Here is a 26,434-nt window from a genome sequence, read left to right as displayed (position 1 = left end):
GGTCACTTTTTAATCTGGGACACTTGTATTGTGTATAAGTGTTGACTGACTTTATCACATCTGGCTTAAATAAAGAGTCGTTTGCCGTTTGGCTCCACACTTTGTTACTTCTAATGGTTAAGCAGAAACTGAATCAAACGTTTTCCAATAATATTGTTTCGAAGAGGCAGAGATTTTAGGATGATCCCTGCTCTCACAGAAACAGAAAATTGTAAGATTAAGGTCGTTTTCACTCCCGTGTGTCTCTTGGTGCAGAGACTCTTCCGAACGGATGTGAAAGGTGCTTCGGACCACTGTTCAAACCCAGTGACCCAGTTCATTCATTTCCCCCCGTCCAACGTCATCAGATCCGAACGCGTCTACAATCAAAGTCATGTGTAGATGGATGCCCACGTAGGTGATGACGACAGGTTCAAGTCCGTGTGGTTTGAAGTCAATTTCACAAACAGACTTCGTGCTCTACTTGGGTCAAACTGAAATATGAAGTTTCATCTTCACACTGTTTAGTATTTCAGAGCAAAGCCCTTCATGTGCACATTAACCAGAAATAAATATCCATAACTTCATTAAAAAAATTATCCGATGCTAGCAGCTGCAACTTAGTTCCAGGTCTGCATCTAATCCTTTCAGCATCTCCCCCTCGCCCAGGTGAAATCAACCCAGGGATCTCTTCAGATGAAAAGCCTTTGTGGTTTCCATCTGGTCCCGAGGCAGCAGCTGTTGCTCCGTCATGAATGGAAGCATGGACGTGTTTATCGCATGCACAGGCTCTCCTGATAGAGCGCTGTGTTTTGCTTTTGGTAAAAATTCAGAAACCATAAAAGGCCCACAACAAAAGTGCCCAGCGTGACATTCCTGTGAGCTAATGCTGAGTTGGTGTTTGCATGTGTGTGTTGGGGGTTGCTCATTCCAAGAGCTTGGCTTGGTTAACCCTCACTGCATCTGCTCGTACACACACCTGGGCGAGGGGGAGCCACCCGGACTTCAAACTCTATTGATGAAGTTCATTTAAAGGCACCTATACGTTTTCTCTGGAGCAGAAAGTGGTTTTGTTTTACCAGGAGCACACGGTGGCAAAGTGTGCTTTCCAAGAACTTTGGCCATCTTTGGGTTTACAAGACAAGAGGTTGTAATACGTGCTCCGGTTAGAATTAACTGGACATAACAGCGACTCGCTTTTGGAAAGTGACGGGGCTAGCTGGTTAGCATATTCACTTTGGTGGAAGCAGATCAGAAAAAGCTTTGTTTTCCACCACTAGCTACATATAAAAATCTTACAAAAATCGCCCTTAAAGACTTAGATATGAAGATATGACAATAAAATCAAGGCTGGAGAAGAAAGCTTGTGTCCAGCATGATAAAATCTGAATATAATCACTCCACCATGATTGCCTGATGGGCCTTTGAGCAAGGCACAACATCCTGTGACTGTGGTTGGACTTGACAGAGAGGCTTTTGATTGTTGAGGTGTGGAAAAGTTTGAAGTTTGGACAACAATGTTGATACCAATGGAATGTGGGATACCCCACGCCGATCATGAGGGGAATTGGTATTGATTGATTTCAGTCAAAAGAAAACTGGTTCCTGCTCTTTGCAAACCAATAATCTTTCAAACTGTAGGCGGCAGTGCATTGAAAACTCATGGTTTCCCACGTGTCCCAGTCCGTGTGTCTGAGATGAGCGGACAGGTGAAAGGAAAAGAGCATCTAGTGGTCACGAGAGAAACTGCATCCCAAAGCAGTTCATCATTGTTTTTCCTTTTTGCGCTTGACTGTATGTTCTCATTAGGACTTTTACAGTTGCTGTGTTTAAATGACATCATTGTCCTGACACCCTTAATCACCATGTCATGTGAAACTCCAGTTGTTTTTCAGCATTCCCCCGCACCAGTGTCACTTACGCAGAATACTATATTTATGGGACTTGGCAGTGACTTGAATCCTGATTCTGAAGCGTATTTCTGGTGTAATTGAGAGCCGCTGTCATCTGCTGGAACTCTGCCACCTCTTGTAAAAAAACACTGAGGAGGAAAATGTATTGGTACCATCTGTGTGGAGCATGAGATAACTTGTTTATATAATTCACGTTACGACAATGGCCAGTGCAGTGCAGGTAATTTAGAGCTACATGAGCAGGTTAAGAGACAATAAAGAGTTTGTGGAAGGTTCAGATCAAAAACACTCTTCTCTCGAACACAATCAAAATATACAGAGTGCGATTAAAACCCAAACGATCTGAGGTGAAGCTACAAACCTTCCTCAGATGCCCGAGATGAGATGAAGCGAACTGGGGAACTTAAACAGGAAAAACACTTGTGCTTGTACCTATACACTATAATTATAATGACTTATTACATATAGCAAATGAGCTATTGCAATGTAAACACTTAGGTTAGTTCAGAACACCACAGCCAAACATCAGGATCAAACACAGAAAGCCCAATTACAGCCAACGTTTTGATGTTGATATTTCGATCGCTTGTTTCTGGATCGTTATGAGTTTGGCACGATATCTTCATTCCCTGACCAACAGTTATCTGGCAAGTGAAAGCAAAACTTTGTGGTTCTGTACCTGATATAAAATTCTAAAAAACAAAAATCCAGCTTTGGAACGGATCCCTTTTTTTAATGGGGCTCGCTTCATATGTTCAGAGAGGAACCAGCGCCCGGCAAAGAATGAATGAGGAAATATTTGGTATGTTTGCAATTACAATTCAAACCGAGTTTACACTTCCAGCCTCCGGGAAATAACCAGAATATTCCTGCAGCACATGCAGACAAAAGCTCTCACCTTGTCCCACCTGATGCCATCTGACTGCAGCCATGTAAAGGAAGTATTAAAACCTTTCATCGTGTTATACTTGTTACAGTTCCCGTTTCCATTTCATTACTTCAGGAAACTCCTCCGCGCTGCAAACTACTTGCTGAAAGTGGTTTTGACCAATATTTAATTTGTGCAATGACACAGTTGGTAGGTAATGCATTTGTAGAGGAACAAGCCATTTTAATGACAGTGCTCTCCTCCCCCCACAAGTGCAAATGTACTACCAACCTAAATGCTCTACAAAAAAGTTCTGGGTCTGTTGTTCTTCTAAATATAGCTCCACCACACTGGAATCAAAAGCTAGCCAGGCTAACTGCTTCCAGTCCTAATGGTGAGCTAAGCTAATTGCCGGACTCCAGCTCTGTCTGCAAGAAAACAAACCCTTCTTATCTTTTCATCTCACTCTGCAAGAAAACAAACAAGCACACTCGCCGAAAAAATCTTGAACCTTTCATTTTTGCCGCTGCCCCTCGGATGGACTGTGCATCACACGAGTCAAGACAAGAGTCATTCTGTGAGGGGATACGATGTTAAAAATACTCAGACAGTTGTTTGTTCATAGCTGTGACTTGTTTCTGGGCCAATGTCACAAATGCAACCTACAGGTTTTATCACCCAACACACTTGCAGCTTAAACATGAGGGTAAAGGCCAAACAGCGCTGACATTTGACCAATCCGGTAACCGCCTTGAATCTAATTGGCCACCGTACGTAATACATCTGCATGTAGTAACATTAATTACAGTTTCCTCTCCAGAAATGAGCAGTGTCACCTTCCTGGAAAGCTTTTTCCCTTTTCTCTTTCATTACACTCAGATTTTATTAGAACTCCTTTTTTCATCACCAAAGAGCCTGCGGAAATCTGACAGCCATTACACAGGAAAGCACCGCTGAAGTCTTTACTGCTATTAGTGGTCGTAATTATAGAAATGATCTCAAACCGACTCACAAAGAGTTATTTTCTGAACAAAGGGACCGAGGCGGGTCACAAACCACCGGTGAGTCCGGCAGGGGAGCTTCATTCTTCTGCATCACACACTCTGAACCCCCTTTTCTTTGAAACATTTTAATTGAGTACTTTGCCTTATGGGGGACTTTGTTTCTGAGGGTTACACGAGAGGATTGATTAATCTCCTGCCTGTGCATTAACTACAGGGCTGAAGTGAGGAGGTGGTCGGCCTAACTGGAACCAGACTGGCTCAGTTCAAAGTTCAAACATCCACCTTCCAGCACCTGCAAAGCCCATTAAACATCAGGCTGTATCCTGTTTGTTTAAACTGTGCAAATACAGAAATGTATATTTAAAAAAAAAAGAGGAATGTATTTATCTGCCAGAACTTCTGTGCAGTGTCTCAGCTGTGATTCCCCCTAAAACCTCCCTTATTTGGAAGTTTACATTCTACAACGGTGGATATTTTATAGGTTTTTCAAGCCGTCTATCTCCAAGTGTAGTGATTTAAAAACTTTCCGAAGAATTAAGGATTTAAGTTACTTGAATGTAAGTTTTCTCTGCCGCCAAATGTGGATTCTCTCCAGGAATAGGTGGTGGTGGTGATGGTGTCTGGCTGAGAGATTCAACCACTGTTCACACGAGAGATCATGATACTACTGCCTCCGAGCAGCACTTCTTCAGTTCTACTTCTGGATGCTACAACGACTCGTAATTGCAAAAGTGACGAGACAGGCTAGCTGGTTAGCACGCTAACTTCAGAAGAGAAGCACAACAACAGTCAGCAGTGATGTTGCTTTTCAACCACAGACCCAGGATGGATGTGGGCGCTGCCGTCTCGCGATCGTGACACCATTTGGAGCCAGAATCTGCACAGTGGAGATCATAGAGCGGAGCCGCATCATCAAATAACTAATAAAAAACCCAAACTTATCAGCTGCGTCTCGGTCCAGGGGTCGCATCCATCGGACGCTGCGTTTAAAGACCCATTAAGTCACAGCGGACTTGACTGTCCCATTTCGAGCGCTCCTTCAAATGTGTCCTTCAATCCCCAAGAAACGAAGGCTCCAACGGGTGGATCCTTCCCGACCGAACCTATCCCAGGGTTCATTGGGCTTCAGTGACGAGGTAATGGCGCCTGCAAGCGACAAGACGATCAACGGAACAGCTACAGTACATGTATTAAAAAAAACAAGGCGCATTAAAACATTTTTACGTTGTGTCGTACTTCAGCTCTGTAGCTAGGCAACAGCTGTGACATCAATCTGGGAAAGTCACAATACGCCAGACCGTCTCATTTCGGTTCCGCCTTCGTGGTCGACACAACCCGTGGGGGTCTATGACCTATAGTGCAGCCGGGCCACCAGGGGGAGATCGAGATGTTTGGGCTTCACTTTTGCTATATCGTCCATCTTCATACACTTCTTTGTGCTGAATCTTGCTATTTGTGTGCTAGTCTGATAAGTAAACAGCTGTTAGGCATGGAAATAGTTAAAACTTACATATACCTTTAAATATTCTATTGGTTGACGTCTTAGGCTTAAAATCTTATCTGAAGCTGCATTGTCTTCTTTGATATTAAACAAATAAGGTGATTTTTGTCAATAGTTAATCTCAGTTAATCTGTCGTGAAAAATAAAAATCGCTTTCTTTTAATTCACGTATCTGCACAGGAGTGTTGTTCTCAACAATGACTAGTCTATGTTATTATCCTTATAAAAAAGGGTTTAGACAGACCAACAATGGCGGTTTAGTTGTTACTGTAGGTGATTGTGTTCCTGTAATACTCTTAGAATAATCCCATAATATGTCCATAGGTGCTGGAGTGTGTCTGTCTGTGCTCTGATCATTGGATCTCCCCTGACAAAACTCCATCTTGGATTTCTTGGTCTTTATGAAATCAAAAAGTGAAAAAAATCATCATCATCATCATCATCATCATCATCATCTGTTTCGAGTTGACGGGCACGCGGCGGAGAAGGGGTTAAGAGTCACGTGGTCGCGGTTGGTATTGTCAGCCTCGGGCTGTTGGGGAAAAAACTGCATGTGGAAGAAGAAAAAAAAAAAGTGAGGAGAGAACAAAGAAATCAGAGTCTATTTAAAGAGGAGCAGCCCGTGAGTCCCGCACTGCGCGCCGCACACACCGCCCGTGCACCTCCTCGGCTCCGGACGGCGGAGAGGATGCGGACTTCCCTGCTCGCGTGCTGCTGCGTCTTCGCGCTGCAATGCCTCCCGAGCACGCTCTGCCTCCCGCTGCGAGGGTCCGGCCGGTACAAGGGGGCCCCGGTGAGTCGCTTTCTGTCGCTTCCACTTCGGGCGGAGGCGGAAACTTTCCCCTGCAGCAGGTTTGGAGACTTTCGCGAAGGTTTTGGCGCAGAACGAGACGCGTCGGTTCGACTTGGGTCGATATTGCACGAATGAAAAAGAACACGCGTGATTTTGCATTTTCTTTAATGTTCTGCAGTGTTGACTTATTCATTCTTTACCCCCTGCACACACACATGCACACACACACACACACACGCACATGCACGCACACACTCATGCACAACACTTGTTTTCTTGGTCAGACTTTGCAGTAGAATGAGTCACTTTGCTCCAAAATAAATAACATCCACTTGACTGCATGAAGAATTAGTTTCAGGGTTTAAGTAAATATGCACTTGTCTGCAGCTACTAGCCCCCTAGCCCCCACCCCCAACCCCATTCACGGGCGCGCACACGCACGCCCCCTCTTCTTTGGAATCATCAGCACCAATGACACTGATGTTGTAATTAAGAAAATGGCTATTTTACGCGCGCACACGGAGCTGACCTGTCACTGTAATTAGCCCGGGAGCTGCTCTTACTTTGAAGAAATGACTATCATCACTCAATTATTTTGACTACTGTTTTTTTGTGCGTGCTCAGCAGCACTGCAGGCTCCCCGGGACTTGGCAACACAACCTGACGCGCTGTGCTCTCCGTGCGCGCAGGATGACAGCAGAGAGTTTTTTTGGGGGTTTGACCATGGCCTGATCTCTGGGGAGGAGAGAGAGAGGAACTAAATGCTGCTGAGTTGCCCTGTCTGCGGGGCAGGAAGCTGTAATAACAGGTCTTACAGGCATTTTGTCAACAACACCATAAAAGACAGGGGTCCTCCATATGGACCCGTCATGACGGCGTCAGTGGCAACGAATACATATTTTTATGACTTTATAGACTCACTCATACCGCGGTGTTAAACCTCTACCATGTGTGCACACACTTTATGTTTCCTACTTTTTTTATTATAACATTTCTATTGTAGTGTTGTCAGTTTTAATTTACAGCCTCACGCAGCTCGTTCCGGTACTACCCCCTGAAGCCAAACATCTAAAACTATAAGGACACAGAGGGTTGCTGGTTCAGCATTTGTGCTTTTGCACAGGAAAATAAGTCATTCATCAAAACAGACGGACAGCTGGGACGAGAAGACTGTGGGATTTCAGTGAGAGCTGTTTCAGAGGAGGATGCCAGTGTTTGGAATTTAAATCGTTTGTGTTGCTGAAGCATCACGAGACACATAACGAGCACAGATTGAGATATAAGGGCCGCGGCTGGCCCTGCACAGCAATATTTAAAAGTGCAATATTCTTTAGATTAAAGATCATTCAATCATCAGAACTGTATCTACCTGCTAGTTGATGGTTGTTGGGTTCTGTTCCTAACTCTGATCCTGTCGACCTGCTGGGTGTGTGGAAGTTTCTCATGTACCTGAGCTGCTGGTAGACGCTTGATGCTCAGTATCTTCTCTTTTGGTCCTGGGCTCCTCCATGCTCACATTTGAACCTGTATTACTTTAAGAACACAAGGGGGAAAGAATGAGCATAAACAACACTTGTAGAATTCAACGTTTTTGAGAAACTGCAGGAATGGAATGAGACAGAAGAAAGATGCTTTTAAGGTGAAATAAAAACTAGAGCAAACATTTCTCGAGCAAACACGTTTATCATTCAAATGTATCACGATCAGCAAAACTATTTATTCTCTAAGACTGCATGCATACAGGAAATGAAAACACAATTGAGAGGCCACCACTTTAAACATTACATAAATGAGTGACAGCTGCAACAATCACTAGTATTTTCCTGCATAGTTCTGTCAGAGCAGAAGAATCCCAGGCAGCAGATGGCTCGTCTCACAACATCCGGACCAAATGACAGGGAGGTGATTACATGACACGTTGCATTCAAATACAATCGGATGTCAAATATATATGATCACCATACAGGAGGAACCACACAATTTAGACCTCCTGGTTTTTCCCATACTGCACCATGCACAGCTGGAGCCACTTCTTCTACGATTGCAAGTCGTGAAAACTTGCTGGTGATTGCTCAGGATCCAACCTGGGGGGGGGGTCAGGAAGCACCACAAGATAAACTGGAGGGGGTCACAAGATGATTGACAGAAACTGAAAAACAGAAGAAATAAAAAAAAACATTTCAGCTGCAGTTATTCCTCATTTATCCACACTTTCCTCCAATCTTTGCTTTTTTTACTTTCAAATGAACGGATACGTTTGTCTTCTTCAGGTCTCAGATTAGGACAGTGCAATAAGACCATATCAACAATTATTGAAAGATGATTTTCATCAATAGCAATGTAACAAAAACTCAGGAGCAAAAAAACGTATCGTGATCATTTTTAATTGATATAAATAATTGGCCGTATCACGCAGCCCTATCTCCAAGCTGGTAGACGTTCAGTGTGCGATGGTGATGAGGAGCTGCAAGAGCATTAAACATAATCTGCCCCCTGTCTCAACAGGCAAAAACATCGTGCACATTTGATTTCAGCAAAAACAATCGTGCTGTTAGATCGTGTGTTTCCATTAGATTGATTAACGCTGTGTTTTTCCAGGCTTGAGTCTTTCAGACGGTTTAATCCACAGTAATCACAGTCAGGCCGCTGCAGTGTTGTGACACATCGTTTGTCGACTTTTACTCGATGTTTTGATATTTAACCAGGTTTCCACACGTGAGAAATTCAACAATTTTCTGGCAACACATTATCAGGACAGTGCTGCACATGGGAAGACAGCTTTGCTCACTCTGCTGGTCATTTCACTGCAAGGTCTAATCTGTAGTTTTGTCAATTTGTTCCCTTGTTGTTGACAAAAGAGTGAGCGATTGCACAGGCCTGGACAGGCCCCAGTGTCTGGAGCCTTCATGGCAGTGGGAGACACACAGTGCCTGTTTTCTCTCTGCACTGAAAACCCGAGTCCTTCGGCTTACGTTTTTTTGTTTTGTCCCATCATGTTGGTGTCTTGGGGCGAAGTGATTGGTTGGGGGAATTGTGAGAGCAAAGGTGACATCAGAGCCGGTCCGGGTTCCCATTGAGCAGATCTAGGTCACAGCTGCGTCGGCCTGTGAGTGGTCAAGGACACACAACAAGAGGGGGTGCAGTTAAAAAGCAACATGCACCCTCCATCAGGGGATCAGATGCTTTTGTTAGTGAGCATGAGGAGGGACCATCAGCCGGGTCCTGAATCCAGCCATAACAAGGTGAAGGGGGGGGGGCAGTAAACTCATTAGGATTCAGCTAACTCCATGAACCCTGTCACCGGGTACGATCGGCAGGATGGAGTCGGTTCTTGAATTCATTAAAGTGCACATCACTGAATTTAAAATATTAAAAATAATCCCAAATAATGAAAGGAAATCAACTTCCTGATATAACAACTCTTACATCATCATTTGATAATTTTGAAAGGCGTGTTTTAGGTTTTTCAGCACGAAGTGACAGATTTAAACAGCAGTGCTAGCTCAGAGGTTAGCCTAGATGCTGCTGTAGCATCAGGTACAACAGAACCGGAGAGAATTCATTCATTTAAAGAAAAGCAAACAACGGCACTTAAAGATTCATAGTTGTGCTCCGATGCACGACGATGAATGCTCACTACATTGTTGAAAGGAAGCGTCCCGAGGTGGTTCCGTGTCACGAATCAGGACATTTAACAAAAACTTATGAGCTTCAATTAGTTTAAAGGATGTTAATGTCAGTACTTTTGCAGGTACTTGGTAATAAACCAAAGTATTGGACATGTTGACGCTTTGGCCCGATGGTGGTGCTTGACCACAACTGAGGGAACCACCAAATCTAATACTTCAAATTCATCTCGATGGGGACGTGGATGTTGAAACCAAATGGCAATCCGTCCAAATTACTTTAATTAGATTGAGCTAAAATCGTGGGTTTGGAAACAATCCAATTTCCCTTAGAAGTAGAACTTGATTGAACCTTCAAGCCATTAAACTGCGATTTCCCGACTTAAACTCTGACCTTTAGACTCGACTTGTCTCTGAAGCGGCCGTCTGTCGAATCAAATAATGACTTGTTAAAAAGAAAAAAAAGCAAAGATACCTTAAAAGCAAACTGAACAAAAGAGAAAGACACCTGGTAACCATCACTCCCCTGGGAAAGTCTTCTCTCTCATTATTTCACCTCAGTCATCAGTGAAATCATCAGCCGGTCATCGTGCAGACGAACAGACGATCTGTGTCTGACGATCCGGCGGAAGAGTTTTTCTTTGTGCCAGGAAAGATTCGAGATTTCAGCGGGCGGCCAGATGTTGTGCATCACCTTCCACCGCCGTGTGTTTCTCATTTTCTGATGATATATCGGATGAGAGCGATAACAAGGGATTTGCCCCCCCCTGTCTGGCACAATGAATCCTCTCTACTGGAAGCACACCCTTCAAATTGAAATCTTATCCGTCTCCTCAAGTAAACACTCGCTTATGACTTACTTCCTCTCATCCAGATTAGTTTCTGTTGGACAGTGAGATCCCATGTTGACGAGGCACTTCTCAGTTTCCTGTGAGAAGCATCACCTGCAACAGTCAATAAACCAGTTTGTATTTTTTGGATTCACACGCGTACATGCACCTCAGGTTCATGTTTTCTTTTTAGTTTACATGAGTTTGTGACGTTCATAGAACTTCAGGAGGAATTCTTGGATCAACTTTTATCATTTCCTTTCAGATTAACCAAATTCCTCTCAACCTTTTTTTTCTACCGCTGCTGCAGTTATCGATTTCCTACCGCACTTACACGGAAAACACATGTTGCGTGCATTCAATGTATTTACGTGTTTTAATTATTTATGTACAAATTAGTCTCTTGTGCCTTTTCTTCAGTGGATGTTCCACAGAATATATATTTTTTATCGACTACGTCCAACATCTCTCTGACGTCTTTACTCTGCGTAGTTTTGATTGGTTATAAATTATCAGCAGCTATTCTGATCGTCAATTAAAGCGTTCAGGTCATTTTGAAAACAAAGAAATTGAGAAATTATTTAATTAAACAAAATTGCCTAAAATAGTTTGTCAGAGTAATTTTGTTTGTTGAATCAAACTTCACTCAAACAGGAGGAAACAGTTCATTTGTTTGGGGACTATTTTCACCAGCGGATTAATCCACATTTGGCGCTCTCGCTAGTTTTAGGGGAAGCACCCGTCGCAAGTTAAGTCCTGCATTCAGGGTTTGAAAGAACTTGAAGACGTGAGAAATAACAGGAAGGAAAAGACACAACAAATACACACAAACAATGTGGTGCAGGGCGAGTAGAACGTGGGACAGAGTGAGGGAAGTACCATGAGTATCAAACTGTCCTGTGTTTAACTGCTGCCGTCTTCAAGTACAGTACTTGAGCTACTGCACCTAACTGCTTCCACGTTTGTCTCTAATGTTTTAAATGAAGGGTCTCGCTCCCCAAGTGAAGACGTGAAGCTGCTCTAAGGTTTCTCAGTCAGACCAGCGGTGGAAAACCGTCTGCTCCGCCCCTTCTGTCTCAGGTTCTCGGTCACGTTAAAGCACGGTGACCTGACGGGGGTGACGGAGGTGGGTGGGTGGGTTTGTTGTTCCACTGGAGACGCTCCTCAGACGCACCGTGCACAGACATGCCCTCTGAATACCACTGTCAGATCCCCTGCACCGCGTCTCTCCCGTCTTGTCATCACTGTAACCAGAAGCTGGATGTGTCCATACATGCAATGGACGCCCCCCACCCACTCCCTCCTCCTCCACCACCATCACCAGCTCCTTCACGTGTTCCCGCCGTGAACAAGCATCTACGAGGCCTTCAGGCTTTTAGGGGAGTTTCAAATCTCATCACCCACTTTCTGCACTCTCAGCGGAAAGTGACAGACTAATTGTCCCGAGGGGATTTTTTTTCTCTACCCCCCCCCGTTCTTTCTCAGACGTCGTCACACAGTCTCCTGACAGGATTTCCATTGTCTGCTCTGAAATTACACGTGAACACGCAAGCACGGCCACAAGACCCGTGTCTCACCGGTTGACTCACGGACGTGGTATCATCTCCTCCGAGTGAAAACAACCTCTAATCTCACTCTTTAGCTTCCTCTTACAGCTGAGCCTCAGATTTAAAATAAGTGCACGGAGCTGTTTTACACAGGTTAAGGAAATGGAACAAATCAACCCATATTAAAAATCTCGGAGAATTAGTTTCTGAGTTCCTGAGTCAAACATTTGACCCTGTAGCCTATAAGCCTCATCGTATTCCAGATTTCTCTTAGTGTCCAACACCAAAGGATTATTAATCTGCAACTGAATACAAATTTAGTTTGTGAAGTATTTATGAGCTGTGTTTAAAGACTTATCCCCTCGGTAAGATAGATAACACTTTTCTTCTTGCTCCCACCTCCCAGAAGTGAAGCCAAACAATCCTTGATGTGAATTCTGCCATATTGTACAGAGGACATACTTTGGAGTGTAAATCGAAGTCTCAGCTGTAAATCAAGACGTTTCACCCTGTTGTTATGCCATCAAATAGGTAATTAAAACCAAATTTACCGAAAAAATATTGCTGCCAGCCACCAGGGGGCGGTGGAGGTAATAACATTTAAGAATATTTAGTTTTTTGTTGTTGTTTCTCAGAGGAAAAGAGTTCAGAAAGTCATTAGCAGGAAACGTACCCGATATCGTAGATGGAGCTAAATCTTTTGTTTGGGTTTTAACCTTGAACTTTGATGTGAAGTCTGTTGGGAATCAGGAACCTTTAGTGTGTAACCGTGCTGCGGGGTCAGACGGGTCAAACAATCCATTTGACACGCCGGCGGGAGGGGGGGGGTGGGGGGGGCGGTTTAGTCCTTTAACCACTTTTCTCCATCTCCCTCTTTGACATGACAGAGGCGGCTCCCCCCTCCTCCCCCTGTGCACACACCACTTAGAATTAGCCCAAGTTTTTACGACCCTGTAAGCCGACACCCCCCCCTCACCTGATTGGGATCAGGCAGCGGGCAGCGTCGGTCTAAACTGTCTCGTTTGAGGACAGAGGTTTGCTTGTGACCAGGTGATTGACAGCTCAAGTCCCAGTCCCTAAAGGCCACAGTGAAGTTGTTGATCAGGACGATGTCCTCCCCGACTGAGACTCTGCGAGGCTGCTACCTGCCACCGAATATGAAATGAATATGAAATGAAATAAATACCAAATCCTAATTGAACATTTTCCTAAAAGTCACATTTATGAATAAGCCTAAAACTGTAATTGTTTACTGCTCCTCAGGTCTTTAAAACACCCAAATCCTCATCAGGTGAACCCAGTGTCCTCGCTGGCAGCGACGTGTGGGCTGTTAGCTTTCCTCAGGGTGTATAAATGTTTTGTTTTTTTAAAAAGCAAACAAATAGAGATTGAGTTCCATGCTGGTTACGATTTCCATCAGTTTCATGTCATCAGTCTTTGCTCTGATACGTTTCAAACCTGCTTCACACCTTGATAAGGGTTTCGTTGTTTATCATGAGGTTGACACATGCAAATAGAGAAACACGCAGCAAAAAGTGAAAACGACAACGGGAATGTTTCCAGGGAACCTAAAAACAGCAGGTCCATCACTTTTTTGGGTCCCCTGGAAACATTTCAGTTGTCGTTTTTCGCAATCTGCCGTGCGTGTCGTCAAATCGATGAAGATGTTTTCTTAATTTGCAGTTAACCTTTTTAACGTGAGTAAGTGCTGAGGGCGTTAGAATCCAGGCACTGAGATCTCCTTGAAACAAAGTGAAACCCAGGAGGTGCAGGGGTCGGAGGGGCTGGTAGAGGAGGTGTGTACTGTTTGTTCTGTGATCCAGGCCCATCAGTCACAGTGTTTCCGCAGTCTGGAGCACATTCCTCCATTCCTGCTGCGATTTGTTCCCCATAACCTACAAACAACAACCAGTTTGAGTCCAGCAGAGCCCGGGGGGGCTGCTGTACACACAACACAAGCACAACTTCCACTTGGCTCAGATAAACATCCTGCAGTTCGTTATTTTAGATTTTATGGATGAAGTGTGAAAAATGTGATGTCAAAATACTACAGTTTATATGTCTAATCACTTTGGTTGGTTCCGCTTGTCGAGGCTGTAACTTTAAGTTCAATGTTTCATGTGATGTTTGATTTGAAATGAGTTGCATGAAGTGAAGTTGTATGAATAGGATTTTGTATTCATACATAGTTTATCGAAAGCAAACCAGAAGTATTTAACAAGCTATGTTTGCTAAAGTAGCAAAGTCAGAGGTCAGGACCCAGGTTTAGCCGACGTTAGCAACACGTTATAAGCGGCATAGTTCATAACCCAGTTATATTAACTTTTTTAATGCAACTTTCACTTTACGACAAACTGATTGAAGCCGACAGCTTCTCACCTGCAGCTCTCAGCGGGAACCTGCCTCCGTCCCAACAGTTCAGAAACAGGCAGCATGAGGGAACTGAGGTCAAAGGTCAGAGTGATGGTCGTCTTCAGACCCTCTGGAGAAGATGCAGGAAGATTCATTGGATCTGATGATAGAAGTAAATAGTTGTGTCCCTGCACAATATATATATATATATAATAAGGTCTTTTCCCACAGGTTGTTGTTAGTGGCAGCGGAAACGGAAGTGCACTCATCGTTTTGCGATACGAGGAGAACACCCAACATGTCTGTTCAGTGCAGCGCTGCAGATGAGGGCTGCCGGTCTGAGTCAGGCGATGCAGATGGGGCGGCTCTCCTCTGTAAATTGCTTTCGTGGAAATGAGCAGAGCCATTTCCTCTGAGGGGTGGGGTGGTGTTAACGCTAACGGGACACTCTGGGACCGAGCGTCTCCTAAACTGGGGCAAACTACTTGTTTTTGGGGACCTGATTATGAGTGTGTGCCGTCATTAACCTCAGAGTTCAAATTTAACTCTAAATGACGCTGGTTCACGTCCAGGACTTTGTTGTTGTTTGTCTAATACTACTGATGAGTTTTCCTCTAGCGCCACCAGCAGGTTGACATTTGTCAACAATCATTGGATGGATAGCAATTAAATTTAGACCACATACCTTCATGTCCCCCACAGGATGTGTGTAACAACCTTGGGGATGAAATTTATCATTTGATTTCTAAGATTGTAAATGATATACCTGCTTAATTCCATGTGAGGGTGTGAGCTTGACGAAGTGCACCTTTAGATTAACGCTGTAGCCGCCCTCTCCGACCCTCTGCTTGTCGCCGTGAACCACAACCGAGCCACAGAAGACTAACTGAGCCGCTGTTGTTCCAGGTCTCTGAAAGGTTCCCCGACCTGAAGAAGAGAGGGAAGGCTCCTCACGCTCAGGACGTAGTGAAGGAGACGAGTTTGTCAAACAACACCTCCAACACATGGAACCGACCGCGCTGTGGTGTACCGGACTACCCCGCCCAAAAGGGGGTGCACCATCGTGGACGACACCGCCAGAGACGCTTTGTCCTCTACGGAGGACGTTTGGAAAGAACGGACCTCACCTACAGGTACAGATCCGCACACACACAATCAGTTCTTAACAGTGAAAGCTGGTGACCCCCTGCTGGTAACCACATCACAGCCGCCTGTTAGGGTTGTGTTACTGTGCACGTCCTCATGTGATTCGAATGAGAAAAGAAAATTAAAGTTGGTATTTTCATAAGATTCCCTCCAGCTGGCTTCTTCGTCCGGCAGGAAGCAATTTGAGGAGGCAAATGTAAACAAAAACTACAAAATAGTTTATTTTCAGGGAATCAGAAAATCTTTTCAAAGACACATTTCAACACAGTGGAACGTTTAGCAGCTATAGAGCAAAGATATTTCCCTCAGGAGTTGGTGGAGACCAAAAACAGAGCAGCAACTGAAGGATTAATGGACCTGACATTCATCAGACGGAAACAAACATGACTCCATGTTTAAATGTTACATGTTAAATTGGATCGCCTGCATGAAGCACGTCGAAAATGAAGTCTTGAAATTATGATTCTGACAAAAGGGGGGTGCAGGTTTTCTTTCATGTGAGGCCTTGGCACCACCGAGTGTCTGGCAGTCGTCTGGTGGCTGCTGCCGCTCTGTCTGTGTCTCCTGGGGTCCCTTTCATTGTAGCCATTCTTTAACTTAACAGTATATTAAGACAAGCAGAGGGAGAGAGGGGGAGGCAGAATGCTTTTATTAGCAGCACCGGCCGCAGACTAATAAGATTCTGCTGCTTTGGACCAATAAAACACTGACGACGGTGACACCTGACAGAGTGATGTGGTCAAACGGGACCATGGCAACAACCCACAAAGTCAGAGGAGACTCCTGCACGACCTCACGGGGCCACTTCGGCTTCTGGGGCCTTTCAGCAGCTAACATATGAGCGTTGACAGAGTGGAGCCACGCTAATGATTCCCCCGTGTTTACTTCTTTATTCAGAATCAGCCAGGATTTTGTGCTTGGGGAAGCAAGTTTGGGCATGACCCCCCGAAGTCATGCCGGGTCGGCTGAGAGCGCTGTTGTTGTAACTGATTTAACGGCTGTTAGCGAAGCTGAAAAGAGGCTCTCAGGTGGTCGCGAAACGTTAAAGGCCTGAGCTGGTTGTGGTGTCAAAGGTCATTTGTTTCCACACATATTCATATTTACAACCTCATTCTTTACATATTTACCTCAATCATTACACACACACACACACAGACACATACCGCCCTGCAGCCCCAATTACTCAATAGAGCACCAAATGTAAATTAATCCACGACTGAAAGTAGTTCCCAACTCCCAACAAATAGTAGTAGAAAGTACTATTTCCCCTTGTTTGTTTGATGAAAAGCTCCAGAGACAAGTGAAGCATTAAATTCCACTGGAAAAGAAAGGAACCAAGACCAATTTGTACATGAGCATTAGCATCGCTTGTCCAGAATAGAGTGAGCACACACATGTGTTTTCAGTAAGGACAGTAGGAAATCGATAGCTGCAGCAGAAGGAGGGAAAGAGGTTGAGAGGAATTTGGTTTATCTGAAAGGAAATTATAAACATTCCTCCTGAAGTTCTCTGAACGTCACAGACTGATGTGAACTAAAGAATAAAAGAAGGATCTGAGGTGCTTGTGTAAATCCAAACGACAAACTGGTTTGTTTCCAAAGCAGCAGGTGATGATGCTGCTGGTGCAGATACAACATCTGCATTTCCCCTCAAATAAAACCTGGTGTTGAGTTATTCAAAGCTCAGCCATGTGTTTCTGAGGAGTCATATTCAACAAAGTGCTTCATCTTTAATCTGGAGGGTATTTGTGCGATAAGTGATAAGCTGGAGGATTTCAAGCTACGTGAACTTTGCACTGAGGAAAGTCCCTTTGTGCAAACTCCAACGCAAATATTTGCACCGTTGCAGGAATCTTTTTGTGCACAAGAACACGCTGTTGATCAAACAAATTATTTCCAGCCAATTTTTAATACCGTGTTGTTCCTTTGTGCATGTGTCTTAAAGGTTCAAATCTTTCAGACATTTTCCATGACTGTGCTCCACCTCTCTTGAATGATAAATTCCAGTGGTATTCATAGATATCGAACGTTACTCTAAATTAAGACCACATTTCCCATAACGCCTGCTGCTGGTTGTCCCTCTTGACCCTCGTTGCATAAAGACAGAGCTGATCCCGGCCTCAGGTACAGCTCACATGCTCTGGACTGACATGACCTGAATTCTGCTTTGTGCCATAAAATGATGCAGCGTTTTTCTTTTTTCCTTCTTTCGGAGCGTGGAAGAGCCGTCTCCTGTTTGTCCTGCTCGTCCACACAGCTGCAAATGTGCGTCTCAACTCCACAGAATCAGAGACACTTAGGAACTTGGTGAAGAAATGAAAAGGACATGCTCACACATATCTCATCTCGTCAAAAACTACTGGAACGGATTTCCTCAGAACTTGGTGGAAGGATGCAGTGTGTGTAGTTGTGTGCAACTTGATTTACGGAGACTGTTGGGCCTTGGTGGAAGTATGAGCTGTTCTGAGTGACATTCTAGTTTTATTAAATCATCCTTACATAGCCATCAACATGCTGCTGCTCCGCTTTCATCATGATCCTACACGTCCGGACTCCGCAGCGTATCATGGACCTTCTGCTCCGTCTCCACCCAGGACTTTAGATCCAGGTCACTCCCAACACGAGGGTCCGTCCGTCCACTCGCTCGCCCTCTAAGCTTTGGAATAGTCTCACAATAAGCTGTAGGTGTTGGGACACTTTGGTTTTTATGTCTTTTTTATTTCATCTGACTCTATTTGACGTGAAGCAGTTTGTAACTAGTGTCTGTGAGAGGTGCTTTATTAACAAACGCTTGCTTTGTTCATTCAGACTCAGACCTGAAGATGAGTCGAGCTCCTCCGTCAACAATCTGCTCGTGTGCTGAATTAACAGAAAACTAGAGGTTAACACATATTTCTGGAGTCGGGACATGTTTAACCCAACTCAGCGTAAAGTCTGGAGACAGGAGGGGGGGGGGGGAGCAGCTTGAGTCTAAAGTTCAGAAATACTCCCACAAGGAAATCACCCTGATTAGCAAGCTCTATCGTATCTGTGTTTAATCTGCATGCAGCAGGTTTATTGGGAGTTTCGTTACCGTGCTGCAGTTGTGTATTTCTGAGCAGTCAGGTTGCCAGGTCTGGTCGCATTGTGCCAAAACCCAAAACCTGCACTTACCAGTAGCAGCTGGCAACATGTGCAGTAGACGTGAACGCTGCGCGATTAAACACGTCGGGACAGATTCACACTTCACCCACAAGAGAGGTTTCAGTTTTCATCAGCATTTTTCTCAGAATGCTGAACTGTCCCTTTAGCTGTTTGGCAGGGAGACATGTTGGGAGACTGTTATTTAAAGGAACAGTTTGGGAAATTATACCTATATCCTTTTGTAAAGCTCTATAATTAACGCATTATTGTTCAATTAAAAAATATAATCCACGTCTGGAAAATGCTGTTTTCACACTTTTGATTTTGCGCAGGACAAGGTTTGAGCCCGGTGGCTGAAGCCTGTAGCTTCCACCTGACTCCCTGTGAACTGCAGGTTGAACTTGTGGCCTTTCTGCAACATTTTCATCTCATTTTACAAAGTCAGTCAAATTCCCATTTTTAATTAACAGCTGATTATGTCGCCCTGTCATGTCGGCTGACGGTGATTTATTCCAAACTGACACGGGAGCGTTTATTCTCATTTCACTGATTTGATGCCAAGTGTACCCGATGCTCTATATCATTAATGACGTGTTTATGTGCCGTGGGTAAGACGAGGAGGTTTCTCCTCTTCTTCCTTCGGTTATCACGCTGGGTGGTTTCATCTCAGAGGAAACGGGAGGAGACGATGCAGGGTTTTGTTAGCGAGCCTGAGGGCCTGAGTAACAGCTCACCTCCCCGCTGACGAGACGGCTGCAGGTATCAGATTAGAGGGAGGTGTGCGAGGCCGGTGGTCCCGCTTTGCCACTGCTGCCGTACATCCTGTGTGCAGTGTGTGTGCAATGTGTGTGCAATGTGTGTGTGTGTGTGTGTTTGACACCTGCACCAACTTCCTGTGCAGGATCGTCAGGTTCCCGTGGCAGATGGGCGAGGAGAAGGTTCGACGCGTCTTCCGGGAAGCGCTGCAAATCTGGAGTGACGTCACCCCGCTCACCTTCACTGAGATCCACAGCGGGAAGGCCGACATCCGCATCGACTTCACCAGGTGGGAGCACGGAAAACACACAAAGAAGTTTTATTAAGTGACAATGAAAAGGAGCCTGAACACAGGATGTGAAGGAAACATTGATAAGATGCTCAAACAGGATCTATTTCATAAAAGTACTGAGAGTAATTATAAGATTAAAAAAGGACGAAGTCAAAGTATGAAATACCTACTCACCAAGTATGACATCGGTATCATCGTTGTTATCATAAACATACGACATGTTTATGATTTGATATCATCTCCGTCCTGCAGAGTTCTGCTCTCAGCTCTTGTTTAGTTTCCTCGCTGACGATGAGCAGATGTTCTTTCTTCTTTCTTTTCGTGGATTTCTATGATTTCCTCTCGTCTGCAGTCGCCACAAACGACCCCGAGCTTCTCCCGTCACCTGAGGCACTCGCTGTGTTTTCAATCCACTGTGTTTATGAGCGAGTGCTGGACAGAATCAGATCGGATCAAATCTAATTTGGACAAAGATACAAACGAGAGATAGTCGAGCAACAAAGAGCAGAAAACAAACAGCACAGTTTCATCTGAGTCGTCTCTGAAATGATTTAATCCTCTTTTATGTTGCCTGGTTTCTTTGTTCCTGCAGCGATTTCATGTTTTTCTGATCCGTGCCTCATTGTTATAACTGTCAGACTAACTGATAATCAAATATCATCGAGAATGTTTTCAAAGGTTTTGATTTCATTCATCTTATGTGAACCCGAGCGTTTGTTTTACGAACTTGTAGATACTGGCACGGAGACAACCTCCCGTTCGACGGCCCGGGTGGGATCCTCGCTCACGCTTTCTTCCCCAGAACCCACCGACAGGGGGACGTTCACTTCGACTATGATGAGTCCTGGACGCTTGGAAACCACATGGGTGAGTGAGACACTGAGGACATACAGACAACTGTCTCTTTACTTTAATGCTTCTGGTAGAACAGACAGATCAGAAAAAACCTTCATCAAACAGCTGCAAGTTAAACTGAAGAGTTTGTCAAAGAGAAAAGTCCAAATTCGTCTAAAAAGTGATTTTATAAAGGTTCATTTCTCGGAGGCATGATGATGTTTCCGTGGCGTTGGCGCTGCATCGCCTCGGGCCTCTGCCAGCGGCTCTAAGCAAACACACAGGACCTTCAGACAGTGAGTGAAGCAGCTGTGGTTTTGCATCATCTGAGGTTTGTGGAACCTCCTCTCCTGCAGGCACAGACCTTCTCCAGGTCGCTGCCCATGAGTTCGGGCACGTCCTGGGCCTGCAGCACTCGCGCGAGCCAGGAGCCATCATGTCCGCATACTACACCTTCTCCTACCCGCTGAGGCTGAGCGAGGACGACAAGCAGGGCATCCAGTATCTGTACGGAGTTCATCCACAAGTCCTGCCCTCGCTGCCTCCGCCGCCGCCGCCACCCACCCCTCCTCCCTCCAACCCGGAGACCAACGAGATCCCCACTACAGTGAGTTTAACTGATGAAGGTTCAAAGGAAACTAAAGACAGGATGTAGTTCATTTTGGGAAAATACGTGATACATGACGTGAGATCAACTCATTTTCATGGGATTCACTGGCAAGGAGTAAAATATAGAAACCGTCGCCTCTGTCCTTTAAGAGGAAGTCGTCTCTCTGCTTATAAACCAGTTAAACAGTGAATATCAATGGAACCGCATCGTGACAAAGGGGTTTCCTCAGATCAGCTTCTCCTGTAAAACTTGTAACTGAGAGTTTTTACACCGAAATAAATCCCCTGAAATTCTTTGTGATGGTTTTGTGGCGCAAGTCGTATTCGGCTGGAGCTCAAACACAAACCCCTGCTCTGATTTACCTTCAGGCAGTAAAACGCCTCTTTATCACTTCATCTCGCTGCAGTTAAAAATCCCTGTCGTTAGAAACACTGCGTTGGCGTGCGTGGCCTCATGTTGGAAAGGAATGAACAATGTGTCTTCTCTCCAGCCCGACGCCTGCCAGACGGACTTTGATGCCGTGTCTATGATCCGAGGGGAGCTGTTCTTCTTTAAGTCGGGCTACGTGTGGCGGATCAGGGACGGGCATCTGGAGAGTGGTTACCCGGCGCTGGCGTCCCGTCACTGGAGGGGGATTCCCGACAACATCGACGCCGCCTTTGAAGACAAGTCGGGGAACATTTGGTTCTTTCAAGGTGAGCGGGGTCGTGTGGTTTGAGATTTCACGGGAGGACATGAAGAAGAAACAGAAAGTGTGACACGCGCTCAGGAAAGTAACAAATAAAAACAACAACTTGTTTATTTTCATTAGTGGGAATTTAATTTAAGTTTAAATGTCTCGTGGTCTCAAGGCCGGGCTTGTTCTCTCAGGGATCTGCCAAAGATTATCTAAAAAAAGATTTAATATGAAGTTTATTTAATTAGAGTCACAACTTCACAGCTCATTAAACCAGGTAACGTGAAATATGAGGTGAAGTCTGACGGTGGCTGTTGCTCCTGGGGAAAGTCAAATCAATCGATTTTAGAAAGTGTTCCCGACAAACCTTCCTGGATTTGTTTCGTTCCCCGATTGAATAAAGTCTCGGGAATAAAACAACTCGTTTTCGGCTTCAATCTTCTTTCGTCTCTGAGATATGAGAATAAACAGAGTGTTATTTTTCACCTGTTTATGCTACAAGCTTTAAAAGTGCTGTTGTTGCTATTGATCCCTACGTAGTTATAAAAGGTTTCTAAAGTAAAAAAAATTGCTATAATACGAATAAATTGAAAAATGTGAGGCAAACAGAAATTAGGATATTTCATGCATCTTAAAGAAATTACATATATTTAATAAATATAAATATGATTGAATAAAATGGAAACAGACGTGAGGATTATTGGATGAAATTACACATAATGATCATAGATAAATATAAAAGACTTTGTTTATTGCAATGCACGGCAAACAGAGACTTAGTGGAAATTGTATTATTATGATTTGACGTGGACTCACCCTCTTCCTGAGATGAGGGATCGAACCTGTGACTGTTTGGTTCAGTGTCATCTTGCTCTGACGCTGCGACAGACTGAAACAAAGGTCAGGTGACTCCATCAGGAGGAAGACTCTCTCCAGGGGATGAAGCTCTGAGCGGACGAGAAAATCTCTTAGTCACAGACACAAAAAGAAATGTACCAACCAGACTTAAGTGCCGTCCGTGTTTCTCCGTCCTCCTGCAGGTGAGAACTACTGGGTGTTCGATGCCGAGATGCAGATCCGAGGGCCGGAGTCCATCCGCAGCTTGGGCCTGTCGGTGTCCGGGATCCAGGCGGCGCTGCGCTGGGGCCACGACTCCAACTACAACACCTACTTCTTCAAGTCCGGCAGCTACTGGAGGTTCAGCCCCCGCGAGAACCGCCTGGAGTCCGTGTACCCGCGCAGCATGCAGGACTGGAGCGGCATCCCCGACGACGTGGACGCGGCTTTCAGGGACGTCTACGGTAAGATCCAGAAAACAAGGGAGCAGAGTTTATATATTTAAAGTTTTTCACGATTGTTGACACTGATTCTTTGACATGAAATCGCCCGCGGTGTCTTTCAGGCTACGCTCACTTCATCCGAGGACGACAGTACTGGAAGTTTGACCCCGTCGGTATGAACTCTTTGGAGGGATACCCTCGCTACATCGGCATGGATTTTTTCGGCTGCAGAAACGCGTGAGTCTTCATCATCGGAGAATCGCGCGACTTTTTTTTTTTTTTGTTGTTGTTTCTTTTTGACAATGAAGAGGAGTTTTTGTGAACAAAGACGTTTTGTATGTTCGGATTTCAAAAGGGGGCAAGACGACCTCCTTTAAATCTGTTTGTGCTTTACTCCATTTATTGGTTCTCAGATCGACTTCAGCTTCTTCTCAGGAAAACCAAGCGACGTTTCCTCAGACTTGGCGCCTCCTGTGCAGCTATACTCATATTTATTTTTTCACATTCTGTCACCAGAAGCCTGAGATCTGGGCCCTGCATGAACCACATGTGAACTGTTCTCACCTCCTGTCTTTGAGCCTGACGATGACATTCTGGTTCCCAGACAGAACAGACTCTTGTTCCCTTTATTTCTTTGTAAAATCGTGGATGAGCCTGAGATTCTCTTGTGTTTGAAGAGTGGCGTTAAACAGGCGGGTGTGTACGTGACTTTAAACCCAGATATCAAAGATCCTGCGATTTTAAAGATGTGAGCACACGCGCAGGAGATTTTCTGTCCCTCACTCACACGAATCAGACGTAACGTTGTCGAGTCACTGAAACTGAAGCTTTATGCTAATTTGAACCAGAAAATTGAAATCAACGTTTGTTGCGTCAGGATAAAGTCCGAGGTCATTAAATCTTTACAGAGGAAGAAGACGGAACATCAGGTTAATACGTGGAAACTGGGATGGAAACATGATATTTCTGTTTAAAGTATCATTTCAGGTTATAGGTTTTAAATGTGTCCCCCCCGTCACTGACAAGCGACGCTAAAGTCACGTGCTTTGAGCTCAGAGCATCGCAATTCATTCCCCTTCGCTGGTTTCAGACCTGCACCGAAGTCCGAACATTTCCCTGAAGTTTCCCCGAGAGGCTGTAGGTGAGAACGCAAACTGGACATTTTAGAAACTTTTTCCAAGGAGATTCGAGATCTTTCTTTCGGGCGATAAAGATGAAAATGAAAACACGGAGCTTTCTGCAGCAGAGAGAACATTGTCCTGTTGTTGTGGACGAGTCTGATCCGGACAATCTCCTGCTGCTTCTTCACACGTGAGAGACAAACTCCTGACAATGTCCAGAGTTCATGTCTGACAACAGCTTCAGTCCGTTTTCATTTGCACTTTATCGCATTTACTTTTATTCCCACACCAACGTTTCCCCAGATGAACAGATGGAAGAAGCACTTTCCCACAGTGAGAGAGAGTCTGGACGGTTCTGGTCTCTGACGAAGACCTGAAAACTATTTATTTTTCTCGTCGGGATCAGATGCTTCTTTCTGTTGTGACTCGACTTTCCTACATTAAATCCAATGTTTCCTTCGTTTCCTCCCTCAACAAAATATACATTTTCCAATTCAGTTTCCACATGGGAAGAAAATGTGAAAATATTAGCGCGCGTCACGTCCTGGTGTCACTCTTCCAACACAGCGAGTCATCACCACTTATCAGTCTGCAGGCCTCTGCTGCAGGACAAGCTCCAGGGCGCCACCTAGGGTGCAACTCTGTCTCCCTGCAGGCGGAGACAGTGTCCTCATGTTTTTTTTGAATCTCTCTCATCCTGGATGAAGTCGTTTCTTCTCCGTCACATGGTGCTGTGTTCAGGTCGGGGAGTGGAACACGTTCAGGGACGTTCAGTGGTTCTCAGCCGGCTCAGTCACTCAGCAGCAGACTTTAGCTTCCACCCGGATCCGAAAACACAAAGAGACAAATACTTTAAAGCTGGAACTAACTCCTTTTAACGAGCTGCAATCTCTGCATGTCTTGTTTTTTCATTCATATTCCAAATACGCTCAGTTCACTGTCATGTTTGACGGTGAAAAATCGAATCTTCACATGTGAGAAGCTAGAATAAAATGTATATTTGATATTTTGCCCCAGAAGATCGGTTAAATGTCCAAAATCTGAGTATTAATCAATACAAAGAGGAAATTTACCACCGTCCATAATTTATTTTTAATGTTTTTAGTCTGTATAGTTTCTCTTTTTGGAGGAAACTTGAGTTTAGTACTAAAAGGTCATAAATGGTTCCAACATCTTGATTTCATTTCAACCAATTGAGGTTAGAATCATCCAGAATTTAAGAGAAAAAGGAATATAAAATAAAAATATAATTTCTTGCCTCGTTCTCACGACTCTTCAGATTTACCCGATGAACTAAACAAAGTAAAGTAGTTAAAACTTCATAACTTAAAATATAATAAAACATCAGTCACAACAGGAACTTCAGAATTCAGGACTTTTACCAGAATATATTTTTACTCACATGGAGGAAGTGAGAACTTCTCCTCTGCTGCCGAGTGGAAGGATCTGGACGTAACGCGCTCTCTGTGCGTCCAGACCGGCGGGTTGAGACCCACTGGTCCTGCTGATGGGGACGTCTCCTCCTCTGTGTCCCTGCAGCACTTGAAGTGTCCCTTCATCTCGTTTGTCTTTCAGTGCAGGACACTGAGTCGTTACAGTTTCAGTCATTACAGACGTTGTTGTTCGAATCATTTCTTCAACTCATCTCAAGTGTTAACTCTTTTACTGCTTTGAAAAAATATTTATACGCAATCGACTTAGCAAATGTTTTCTTGTACATACGTGTCCTTGATTATTATGTTTTCGGATTAACTTGTACATTGAAATGTATGAACCGCATATTGTTTCTTTCTAATAAAATTATAACCTTTTTACCAAACTCTGCCTGTGGTGAGAGAAAGTTTAAATACACACACACTATATATTTATATTCTATTCCTGCTTGATCAAAAAGTTAATTATTGAATTTGGATTTGCAGAGAAATACATTTTTTATCTAAATGTCAGATTGTGTGAATTTAACTGTGAAATTGACTTTTCAGCTAAATCTTAATTTCTATCATCATCGATCATGATCGCTAATTTGCAGATCAAACAAATGTATATAGATATAAATATAAATCATTTATAAGCTTTGAATTTTTGAGTAATTTCTACATAAAAATGTCAAATTTTGTAAATTAGTTATGGTCAAAATATTTGTTTTTAAAAGTATTTAAAAAATATTTCAATCATCTGGTCTAT

The 26,434-nt window shown here is 44.2% G+C and overlaps 1 protein-coding gene across 1 annotated transcript; it reads left to right on the top strand.

Annotated features, from left to right (window-relative positions):
• Positions 1–5,823: 5,823 nt before the first annotated feature.
• mmp11a (matrix metallopeptidase 11a) lies at positions 5,824–26,069 on the top strand. Its single transcript, XM_035164914.2, has 8 exons — positions 5,824–6,058; positions 15,320–15,546; positions 19,583–19,726; positions 20,463–20,596; positions 20,920–21,170; positions 21,664–21,868; positions 22,890–23,150; positions 23,252–26,069. The coding sequence occupies exons 1-8, from the start codon at positions 5,954–5,956 to the stop codon at positions 23,368–23,370; spliced, it is 1,446 nt and encodes a 481-aa protein (XP_035020805.2). The 5' UTR covers positions 5,824–5,953; the 3' UTR covers positions 23,371–26,069.
• Positions 26,070–26,434: the final 365 nt, after the last annotated feature.

This window comes from Hippoglossus stenolepis, chromosome 9 (assembly GCF_022539355.2).
Source record: "Hippoglossus stenolepis isolate QCI-W04-F060 chromosome 9, HSTE1.2, whole genome shotgun sequence".
NCBI lineage: Eukaryota > Metazoa > Chordata > Actinopteri > Pleuronectiformes > Pleuronectidae > Hippoglossus > Hippoglossus stenolepis.
This window is presented reverse-complemented; position numbering and strand designations above follow the sequence as displayed.